The sequence below is a fragment of the Laetiporus sulphureus genome, assembly GCF_001632365.1.
Source record: "Laetiporus sulphureus 93-53 unplaced genomic scaffold LAESUscaffold_5, whole genome shotgun sequence".
Lineage (NCBI taxonomy): Eukaryota > Fungi > Basidiomycota > Agaricomycetes > Polyporales > Laetiporaceae > Laetiporus > Laetiporus sulphureus.
In genome coordinates, this window is record NW_024468514.1 from 360,543 (window position 1) to 372,797 (window position 12,255).

Here is a 12,255-nt window from a genome sequence, read left to right on the forward strand (position 1 = left end):
GAGACCAATATGAAGGTTGGCGTCCGAATAACCACTCAAATGAGGACTTTAATGGTGCAAAAAGAAAGGTGCCACTTAATACTGTGACACATCAACTGCGATGATTCCACACTATATTGTCAGGAATGCATCATCGTGATGCACATGCAGAGCCCCTATCACCATTTGAAGGTAAGTACATCACAACTATTCCACCATGCAATCTGATGCGCTGGCTGGCAGGTTTGAGTACAAACACATTTCTGACGCAAGACTCTCAAGGAGGCTGGTCTCCATATTCAGGTCGGACATCCATTTGGCACACGCTGTCACAATCCTGAGTGAGCCTGGGGGGATGACTTCATAGTCATGGATATATCTGGCATTCATAGTGTCGGGCTAGATTTTTGCAACTGCAAGATGGCTCAATCCCACGACATTCAGCTCCTGTGCGCTCGGCTGTTCCCTGCCACAAGCAACAACCCAAAGACTGCTGCAACATTTTGGCTGCTCGAACACTTCCACCTCCTGTCAACCCAGGCAAACGTGTCTGGTTTTCGCTTTTATTCTATGCTTGAGCGATGCACGAATAATACGGGCCTGGACATACCTAAGGTGCAACCTTCCCAGATTTTGTATAACATGCTGAACTCATGTTGCAGCACAGGATCGATACCCTGAGCTGATGCATGTGATGCATCAGTGATGCCACCTCAAGATGCTCAAATGCTTTGGTCGTGGCCATGCTCCTAGTGGAGTGTCAGGGACTACACCCAGCAGTTATGCTGTAGAATGTCCAGCATGTCCTCACCCTAGCAAGAACCTCTCTGAGGATTGGAAGGAAGCTTCACCCAAGTGCAGGTATGTGCATCCATTAACTTTTCAAACATGCTTTAACGATGAGTTATTGAGAAAGGTGGCTCTATCGACTATTTCTCGGCATGGATGTGAACTTCCAGCTCAAGAAAAAGAACATTTTGTCTGATGCTGCCGATTCAGGACTCAATACAGGAATTGCCTTCTTTGTTCAGGAAAGCAATACAAGGCACATATCGAGATGTACGGCAAGGTCATCAAGGAGGAAAGCAGTACCTGCAACAATCACGATGCCGTGAAACTCACAAATTTGAAGGGTTCTCAAGGTACGGCAGCAAGTGGGATGGGAACAGTTGAATGTTCTCATCATAACATGAAGTGGCTGTGTTCTGTCGGAGACCTGCAGAAGGGAGAGTGGTATGCTTTTCAAACGATCATAGAGCCTGTCATGTGTTTGACCAGTATTTCTTAGGTATGTGAATATGGATTATTTTTTTTAGAGCAGCATACAGCAAAATACCCCAATCTCTATCGTGATATCATACGACATTGCATGTCAGTGGTCCATCCACTTTTGTGAACACATGGCATCATATGAACACCATCTCGATGGATGCACCATCACCTTTCTCATTCCAAAATTTCATCTACCCACATATCAAGAGTTGTGTCACCTTTAGTACTCATTCAATATCACACTGCAAGTTGGACGCACAGATGGTGAAGCTGCGGAACGAGGTTGGATGGCCGTTAACCCCTTTGCTTCCAGTACCAAGGAGATGGGTCCTGGTTCCCGTCGAGACTTGTTAGATGACATCTTTAGTGCCTACAACTGGAGCAAGGTTACTTGCATAGGTGCATCGTGGTGAGATACTCTAATAGATATCATTTAATCCATTTGAACAGTGGAATCGATGCTCACCAAGATAAAGAATGCGATTGAAGAGTGCAGCACCCATGTTGCTGCACTCTATGAGCTTTCAGCAGCTCTTCCTACAGTGCACATAACAGAGTGGATGGAGGCCATCACCACATGGGAGAGAGATTCATCCAAGCCAAATCCTTTTCAGATTACGCAAAGCAGTGAGTACACAAAATCCTTAAATGGACATTCTCAATACTGATGGCTCATTTATTGCCAAGCTATTATGCAAGCAAGTGTATGCCTTCAATTAGCAGAGGAGGATGCAGTGCAGCTTCGAGATGGTGAGGCCAGCACAGTTCATGATACAATGTCACCAAGCATGGTGATAATGAGTGGCTTGGAGTTGAAGGAGCTTCAGTGAGCTTGCCCATATTTGTTGGTGTGTTTGTTGACATCATATTCACAGGTGTCAATTGCATGAAGATACAGATGAACTAGACTCACACTCCACTGACCTCCAGCATGCAAAGGTGCTCGAGTCAGAATATGCTCCAATGTCACTATGATGCATGGTCGGAGGTTCAGCAGCTGTACATCCCTGCGGTCACGATCTTGCATTCGCAAAACTCGGACAGTACTTCAAACATTGTGCCTCATGCAAGATTATATCTGCCATTGGAGATCCTCAATAGAGTACGATGTGACCCTTTTCTTGTGAACTGCAAACACCATCTGCAGAAGGCACAGGCACATGATGCACTAGAGAACTTACGGTGACATCTTTGTCTATGAAGTCACCTCTACCACATCAAGGATAGATTTATGCGTGGTCAATGCCCTAACATGCATGCACGTGGAATCATCAATAATGTACAAAGAAAAGTCAACACAGATGCCAAGCATTATCGAAAGGCCCACCATGTGGTGGAAGTTGTCAGCATAGTCATTGGGGATCAGACATGGCAGCGCAAGCTGCATCAGCTTGATGACAGAGATATCAGAGGTATGTCTGAAGGTCTGTTCACACAGACTGAGGGCCACCGCACTTTGTCATAGATTTGGCAGAATCCTGGTGTCAGCCCTATCGACAGCAGCAGTGAAGATCAAGGAGTTCAAGAAGGTAAGTAAGAGCTTTTGAACCACTATGCTGTGCTGTGCTGATCACTGCTATAGCACTGCATGTCGAATGGTGCAAAGCACGGGCATGGGCCCATCGATGGTCTGAAGAGTGTCAGTTACTCAAAGAAGAGATGTGGCGTGTTGTGCAGTATCACAACTACCAAGCTGAATAGTGGCTGGGCCTCATAGGGAGAAAGCCTGCCAGCTCAGATGAATACCGTGAGGGCATGGCTGTGTATGCATTTTGTCAAGCTGAGCTACATACGTTGATGGGCAAGTTCTGCGAGAATTCATGGAGGTGAGTTGATGAATGGCTGAAGTCAGGTGTAGTACGTACTACCAATGATGCAGAAAAATGGCACCTCTGATATGTCGCGACATGACATTTCCGCAGTTGTATATTATATTCATGTATATGTACTTCGTCTGACAATCGACATGTTGTGACAGGATTGTTACAACATGTCACCGGTTGTGAACATCATCACTGCTGCATGGTGCAAAGGAGGCAGGAAGAACTGCGAGGGGGATGATGCATCACTCTCACTGCATGGTGCACATGCGGCAAAAATAACTGTGAGGGGGATGATGCATCAAGGCTCAAGTTCTCGATGCATCACTCTCGCTGCACCATGCAGATGCGGTGGAAATAACCACGATCATTCTCGCTATGCTGCAATAATCCAATAATCAAATACTGTACTCACCAGAAATGACAATGTAATGATGGATTATCGATGTCCATAGTAATTGTCAAAGCATACAGATATCACTGTACTGATGGTGAGCCTGGTACATACTTGAGTGGTCAGGGTGGTCAGCTGGCCCAGAGCGAGAGTAATGAGGTAACGAATAAGTGCTAAAGTGCGCAGAAATTGGCATACCTACATTACCAGACAGGTGATATCACATAGTGTAGGACAGGAAAGCACACAAATATTCCAGTTATGGCAAGGACAGAATGATGGGGGGAGGGGGAAAACTGAATTGTGAAGTAGTCAGAGGCGCTGACTGGCTGAGGTGGGAAAAGAGCCCTGATATGGGAAGAGCGGGGATGATGGCAGAAGTGTGGGCTTCATGATGAATAGGGCATGCTGAATCATGGAGGGAGGCTGGCATGTGGGTTGATCAATCATATGCAAGAACCATGTGATGCATCATGGTGGAAGGGAGGAGGTCGGCACGAGAAACTGCAGTACAAAGCAGAGGATGCATCATCAGCTGCTACAATCAGAGCGAAATGATGCATACTATAATGCTATGGCCATGGGGATTGATATAACACCCTGTTGGCTGTGAGGGCAGGGGATGATGAATCACCCTGCCAGGTACAGGTGTGGTTGGGGTGAGAGAGGGTTAGGCCTGGTAGCTTGGAATAGGGCCATTGCATGGAAGACCTGAGCTCAGAAACGGCTTGAAGTGGCTATGTGGTGTTTGCGCGTGATAGAGGAACAAGCCGTTTGGCACGTCCAGATTTTCCACGCTAGAAGATCAGATTTCGTGAGCGTGAAGTGGCTATAGTGAAATAGCATGACTAAAACATCACTCGATGCTAGAAATGGATTGGTGGGTGAGTGGACATGAGCAAGCGGGCAGATGAGGAGGCAAGATGTGATGCGGTAGTGGCACAGATGTGTGACGCATCTCCTTCGGCCATTTGCTCAGTAAGCAAACATCCTTCCCAGTACTCATTGCTCACGCTGTGTATGAATTTCAACCAGTCTGATGATCGCAATGAATTGCGATCACATTCAGCTTCGAACCACGGTGATAAAACCAGTTTACTGATATCGCTTCATGCCTGATCCCATCTATGCTTCTATAGCAGGCGGACGCTGAAGCAGCTTCGCAGGCGCTGTTGTTCCTGATGCATGAAGCGATGGTGTTCATTGTATATGGCGAGGAAACGTGCTCGATTGAGGAGTTGCACTTCACAGACCAAGTGCATGCTCCTGTCAAATTATTTCTATATAGTGGTCGTCCAATCCCAAATGGCTTCATTCTTCAATGCCTTACGATCATGATGGAGATAAGTATTTATTGTCTGGTTGACCCTCTCCTATTCTCAAAGACTTAGGCTAATGCCAAAACGATGCCTGCACCTTTCTCTTGTGAAAATCAAGTTATGCGAAGATTGCAATGCTCTCTGCTCAAAGTCCACTTTGCATTGAACACTACAAAGAGTTCTCCTATGATATGCATGGACGCTGCATGCATGAATGTCCTGCGAAGCAAATACAAGAGGGTGAAGCAGAGAGTGTAGGGACGAGCATACTGAAGGCAGGGCAGGATAATGGCAGCACATGCTGCTTGGTGCATGAAGAACTGACCGTGAACTGAATGCTGACCACAACCGAGAACTTGTTACAGTACGAATACATGAATTGGAGTATACAGCTAAGTGTCCAAACTAGCACCTTGTTTGACGAGGACACGAGCGACAACCCATATCGTGCGGGAGTGCTGAATAGAAGCAGAATGACAGTTTCCTCAAATGCATGGTAAACACATTCACGATAGAAGCAAACTATATCTCAGTCAGTAGTCGATGGGCAATATGAGTACTGTGCGCTCACCTTCATGCTTCTTTGGGCGGCGACCGCTGCCTCGCTCAAAGGACAGAATTGGCGTTAATGAGAGCATAGTCCAATCCAATTCTGCATGGGTGATGTTCAGCTTTGACAGGTGTAAAAATAAGTCCCATCCTCACATGAACAGAGCACGAGATGAGTGCTGCCCGACAGAGACTGCAATGTTATACATGCTGAAAGACAAAGAGTGCGAGCATCTTGACGAGTGTCCGCATCAGCGCTCAGCGGTCACTCAGGCTCCTGCCCATCAAACATGTGCTTGCGAGCTGTGCATAGCCCATCCACATATACCTGGCCCTGCGCACCTCGCACCCCTTTTTCTTTTCTCTCATCCCCATCCTCTCACATCCCCTGCATTCAGACACTTCGTGAAAGCTAAACTTTTGCTACATTCTGTGATTACTGAGAACTTGAACTATGGATACAACTCCTGGAAACATTGATGAACCATGCTCTAAGCCATCCAGTCTTCTGACTGTACCCACCTCAGAGCATTCTGACTTGACTGTACCTGAGTAAATAACATCTTTCATGCACTCAATCTATTTTAGTAATCCAATGAACCTGTGATATCACAGAATCTCAAATATGCAAACTATAGAGGATTCACAGCCAATCCCATCACTTTCAGACCCTCAGATTCTGAATATGCCAGCACAGTGAGCCTTTCTTTGTGTGTAGTCTTACATTTTTGTCATCCATCTGTCAAAACTCTCAAACCCAAATATGTTCACTGCTGTGGGCCTGAGTGGTCTTCTATGAATGGAAGAAGATCAATTTATGTAGGAATTACTGAATTTATTCTATTATCATGCCCAGCATTAACAACCTTGAGCAGAGAAAAATTCAAATCTGAATTTTCTGTAGTGTTATTGAAAACATGTGCCATGTTGAAGGATACAAGTGCTGGATATGTTATGTTTAGCACAAAAATGCTATTGCAGCTCTGCTCATACTATGTAATGAAGGAAACTATTGCACAGCATCATCAGACTTATGCTGGATGACAACAGAGAGAAGGAAGAAGCACTATGGTAGGTGTGCAGCTCCTTCACATGCAAGTCAGATTATTGATTAAAACATACACTGCAACACCACATGAACCTCAATGCATTTATATTGACCATTGATAGTGATGCAGGTCTGTTACAAATGCAAGACAACATTCCAGACAGTTTCACTCGAATTCTAGCATCTTTTGCTGAAGAGCTTCTGAAATGTTATGATAAATCACACTTTGAAGATGACTTAAGAAAGGCAATACTAATAGCAAAGATTGCATTGCAGCTAGTTTCTAATGCTCATAAACACAAGCACATCTATTGTTGCATTCTTGCAGATGCTTTGCAAAGGCACTTTGATCATACTAGTGACCTTGAAGATATTAACCAGGCCATTGCTGTCCAGCTTACATCAAATGATGCTGTAAACAAATCTGTCTATCTCAACAATCTTGGAAGCTTATTCTTGAGCCATTACAAACATTTTGGTGATCTGGCAGATGTTAATCAGGCCATTGCTATGCTGCAGAATGCAGTGCAGCTTACACCAGATGAACATGCAGACAAGCCTATCTGTTTTAATAATCTTGGAAACTCCTTCTTGAGATGCTATGAATATCTTGGCAATCTTGGAGATGTCAATCAGGCTATTGCAACACTGCAGAATGCAATAGAGCTTACACCAGATGGTCATGCAGCCAAGCCTGGTCACCTCGGCAATCTTGCAAACTGCTTTTAGAATCGCTTTAAACATCTTGGTGATCTTGAAGATGTTAATCAGGCTATTACTCTTCAGCAAAATGCAGTGCAGCTCATACCAGATGATCATGCAGCCAAGCCTAGCTATCTCCACAATCTTGGAACCTTCTTCAAGATTCGTTTTGAACATCTTAGCAATCTTCCAGATATTGACCAGGCCATTGCTATGCAGCAGAATGCAGTGCAACTGACATCAGATGGTCATGCAGTAAAGCCTCTCCTTTTTAACAACCGTGAAAACTCTTTTTTAATATGTTTTAAATATCTTGGTGATTCTGCTAATGTTAATCAAGCCATTGCTATGCTGCAGAATGCAGTACAGCTCACACCAGATAAGCATGCAGACAAGCCTGGCTATTTTAATAACCTTGGAACCTCCTTTAGGAGTCGCTTTGAACATCTTGGCAATCTTACAGATGTCAATCAGGCCATTGTTATGCAGCAGAATGCATTGCAGCTCACACCAGATGGTCATGCAGACAAGCCAGCCTATCTCAACAATCTTGCCAACTCATTTTCAAAACGCTTTGAATGTCTTGGCAATCTTTCAGATATTAAGCAAGCCACTGCTGAGGGACAAAATGCAGTACAGCTCACACCAGATGATTGTGCAGACAAGCCTGTCTACCTTATCAATCTTGGAAACTCATTTATGAAATGCTTTAAGCATCTTCACAATCTTGCAGACATGGACCAGGCCATTGCAGTGCAGCAGAATGCAGTGCAGCTTATGTCAAATAATCATGCAGGCAAGCCTGTACATCTTAACAGCAACCTTGGAAGCTCTTTTTTAATTTGCTTTCAGCATTTAAATGATTTTTCTGCTTGTGAAAAGGCCATGGTTCAATTTTCAATAGCCGCTCAGTCAACCACTGGCTCCTTTTCTGACAGGTTCTATGCTGGTCAAAAATGGGTTCTCTCTGCCTATTATTTGCAACATCCATCCCTTTTTAAAGCCTGTAATGTTACATTGACTTTGCTTTTAAAACTGGCATGGCTGGAATTGCCTTTCTCAAGTTGCTATAGTGTACTTACTCAGGCAGCACACTTTGCTAGATATGCTGCTTCTATAGCAATTGGATATAAAGACTACAACACTGCTGTTGAATGGCTTGAGCAAGGACGATCAGTTATCTGGAGGCAGCAATTGCAGCTTCATACTTCCTTTGATGACTTGCAGGTCAAGCATTTAATCCTTGCAGAGAAATTTTTTCATGTCTCAAAGCAGTTGGAACAAGCAAGCTATGAACACGATATGATGAAAGCAGAACAAAAATCTTTAGAGAAACAAACTCAACGGCACTATGCATTTGCACATGATTGGGAAGCTTTGCTGGTTGAAATTCAATCTAAGCCAGGATTTGAACAATTTTTGATGCCAAAGAAGCTGGTTCAGCTTTATGAATGTGCACACTCTGGGCCAGTGATCATTCTTAACTGCAGTGTATGGAGTTGCTATGCCTTGATTATCATGACTGGCTCAAAGAATGTGATTCATCTTCCTCTCAGTGACCTCACATATAACAATGCATCTGACCTTGAAAGATCACTGAAGGAATTGCTTAAGAAGAATGGTCGTGTCATTTCTAGCATTGCTGATAGAGATGATATGCCTACAAGTGCAATGCCAAATGAAAGTTTTCACTATTCTGGCCACACTATCTTTGGTACCATTGATAGAGATGAGAGGGGTGCAAGAATGGTATCTTATATGCATTGCTCCTACAAATCATATGAGAGCATACTCTCTGAGCTGTGGTCAAAAGTTGTCAAGCCAGTACTAGATGCACTTGCTTATCCAGTATGTTTTATTTTTATTTTTGTTCTTTTTCTTCACACTAATGATTGAATCAGAAACAAAGTGCAACATGTGAAAATCTGAGCCGCATTTTTTGGTGTCCAACAGGCCCTTTGACATTTCTTCCCATCCATGCTGCAGGCATCTATGGAACAGCTGAATCAGATGTCAAGGTGTCAGAATTTGTTATATCATCATACACTCCCACTCTCAGTGCACTCATCTTGCCATCTGAAAGCATTGTTCAAGAGAACATTAATCTACTGGCTGTGGCTCAGCCAGAGTCAGATGGATGTGTCAAACTTCCAGGTGTTCAACAGGAAATCAATGAAATCAAGAAATTCTTAGCAGGCTGAACTGCAAATCAGTTTCACTTGTGGAATCTGATGATGGAACAGTGGATGATGTACTGGAGAAGCTGAAAAAGTGCAGCTGGGCTCATTTTGCATGCCATGGGATTCAAGACCTGAAGAATTCCACTAATAGTGGACTGCAACTTGCCAATGAGAAACGCTTGATGCTGTCAAACATTCTCAAAGTGACACGTCCTCATGGAGGATTGGCCTTTTTACCAGCCTGTCAGACAGCCACCGGTGACAAGAAACTGGCAGATGAAGCTGTTCATTTGGCTGCAGGAATGCTGTTCATTGGCTATGGTGGGGTAATTGCAACAATGTGGTCAATTCTGGATGATGTTGCCCCTAAAGTTGCAGAAGATTCTCTGATGATAGCCTACCAGATTATAGACAGGCTGCCAGGGCATTGCATTATGCAGTAGAAAAGTTGCAACAGGATCCTAACATGTCATTCAAGTTCTATTCGTGGCTCCCTTTTGTACACTTTGGTTTGTGACGCGGCGTAGCTATTTGATGTTGCAGGTTGTAGCTCTTTCGTAGTGTATGTTCATGTGATTGACTGTACGAGTATGTATATTATGGAAAATATCGTGTACAAATGATGTATGAGGAACTGCTTAATGTCGAGAACAAAAAGTGAAACGGTATGGTCAGCAGCCGTCGCGCGCAGTCCGAGACCGTAGCGCAAATCACCATTCGGACGGCTCCGGCCATGTATTGCATTACAGTTCGGACACGATCAGTCGAATAATAATCCTCGGCTAGATACAGGAGCAGAGCACTACAGAGGCAGTCACGGTACGAATTACAGGAGACCTCCATCAGTATGTACACATTATATAGAGACCAGGCCATTCGTCAGCATGGGCAGAGGGATGCATGTGCGTCTAGAGCTATACATTGAGCTTGAGCGCGAACGCGAGCGGGAGAGTTGGAAAAAAAGAGAGCCATGTGAACGACGTATCCAACCAACCACCGGAAATAAATGCCAAAACCACAACCAACCGCATCCGCGCACCCACAAAGTTCACAAAGTCCACGAAATCACGAAATCACTCCTCCCCCTCCCACCTCCTCTCCAACCCCACCCTCCCATCCCCATCCCCACTAACATGCAACCACGCCTCCAACCTTCTCCCCAACTCCCCTCCCCGCCCCCCACAAATATCCCCCGCACGCACCAACTCCTTCTCCCTCTCCTTCTCCACCTCCACCACCTTCTTCACCAACGGCACCGGCGGGTGCCCGGGCACCACCACCGCCACCACCCCCTTCTTCAATCCACCGCCACCACCGCCAGGGCCGCCGCCGACCCCCTTGGCATTCCCCACATGCCTCGCATCCTCCCCATCACTCGCGCTCTCCGCCAGCGTCGGCGACCCCGACACAGGCGAGCCCGGCCAACTCCCCACCGGCGTCCTCTCCCCCTCGCCCTCGCCCTCACAGCTCTTGAACCACTTATCCTCCTCCTCCTCCGCTCCCAAAATACTCTCCACCAGCCCCTCCTCCCACCCGTCCCACTCGAGGCACCGATGCGCCATGCGCAGCCGCGCGCCGCCCGCCTCGTGGTGCAGCCACTCCCCCGCGACCCTTGCGAGGTCCGTCGGCCGCCCGTTGATGAGGGCGGGCCAGGGCCGCTGGGCGAGCTTCTCGACGGTTGCGCGGAAGATCTTGGCGGTGAAGGGGGAGGATTGCAGGAAGGTGGGGACGTGTGCGCATGCCCAGAGTGGCCGGGTCGTCGTTGCTTCCCAGTCGATGATGCACGCCTGCACACGCCGTCAGCGATCGTCAGCAAGGGACGGAACCGAGCACTCACGATCTTGGAGTGATCCTGCTCATCCACAAAAACATTCTCCAGGCTCAAATCATGACAATCAATCCCAAACTCCTCCGCCTCTCCTTCCTCCCGCTCCTCCTCCCTCCTAACCCCCAACCTCTCCATCAACTCCACAACCCTCCCCATCTCCTTCTTCACCATCTCCTCCCGCTCCCTCAACTGACTCACCAGAAACGTCGTCCTCTGCATCCGCCTATAATCGCGATACATCGAGTCGCCCGGGCCCTCTCCCTCCCCCTCGCTCTCCTCCCAATCCCACTCCTCGCTCGTGTCGCTCTCGTCCCCAGACAGCGCCTCGACGTGGTGGTGCCGACTGGCCGCCACCTCGCCAGGGTCAAGCGACAACCGGTGCGGCGCCGCGCGCCCTTCGTTCTCCCTGATCACCCCCGCAACCTCGCGCGCCGCGCACGCGCGCAGATACGCATCCGTCGACCGCCACGGCCCGCGGTCGATCTCGGAAGGGTGCGCGAGCTCCCCGCGGTGCGAGCCAAAGAACGGCCACGAGACGATCGGCCCGACGTGGAACTCCGAGTGCGGCTGTGGTGCGGGCGTCGCTGAAGAGAGGACGGTGGCGAAATGTGGCTGGTAGGCGGTGACGGTGGGCGTCGGCACAGTGGACGCATCCGCGACGCGGTTGGCGTCCGGACCGAGATAGAGCGAGCCGATGCGCGGGAAGCGGTGCGCAAAGAGCGGGATCATAATCCGCGCCGTGTTTTCCATCAGCGCGAGGAGGTCGCTGTGGCACATACTATGGAACACGCTCGCGAGCGGGATGCCCTTTGCCTGCGCCCTCGTCAGCGCATGTGTGGGAGATGCATGGGCGCACGCACCTTGGACATGATGATATACTCTCCGCCGAGGCGGTTCCACGGGTTCGCATCGTAGTGGTACACGTCCGGGACGGGGATGTTGGTGCGTTCGCGGAAGTATTGCATCGTCGCGATCTCGGACTCGGTCTTGAGGCGTGGCATGAAGCGGCGTGCGACGCGGGCAACGACTTCGTGGCCGGAAGCGAGAGTGATTGAGTAGCCCTGCAGGGAGTTAGCCATTGCGTTTAGGTATGTCTCAGGAAGGGGGGTTCGAAATTGTGCGCGTGCGAGAAGAGAACGGAATCTGTGCCAATCGCACGCCGTA

The 12,255-nt window shown here is 47.6% G+C and overlaps 2 protein-coding genes across 2 annotated transcripts; one reads left to right on the top strand and one right to left on the bottom strand.

Annotated features, from left to right (window-relative positions):
• Positions 1-2,503: 2,503 nt before the first annotated feature.
• LAESUDRAFT_755823 (uncharacterized protein) lies at positions 2,504-3,081 on the top strand (the record flags this gene model as incomplete). The annotated part of the gene is made up of 4 exons (XM_040912082.1): positions 2,504-2,663; positions 2,740-2,780; positions 2,834-2,890; positions 2,953-3,081. The coding sequence occupies 4 exons, from the start codon at positions 2,504-2,506 to the stop codon at positions 3,079-3,081; spliced, it is 387 nt and encodes a 128-aa protein (XP_040768056.1).
• A 7,255-nt stretch (positions 3,082-10,336) lies between these two features.
• LAESUDRAFT_711535 (uncharacterized protein) lies at positions 10,337-12,170 on the bottom strand (the record flags this gene model as incomplete). Its single annotated transcript, XM_040906841.1, has 3 exons — positions 10,337-11,050; positions 11,101-11,904; positions 11,952-12,170. 3 exons carry the CDS (start codon positions 12,168-12,170, stop codon positions 10,337-10,339), a joined length of 1,737 nt encoding a protein of 578 aa, XP_040768057.1.
• Positions 12,171-12,255: the final 85 nt, after the last annotated feature.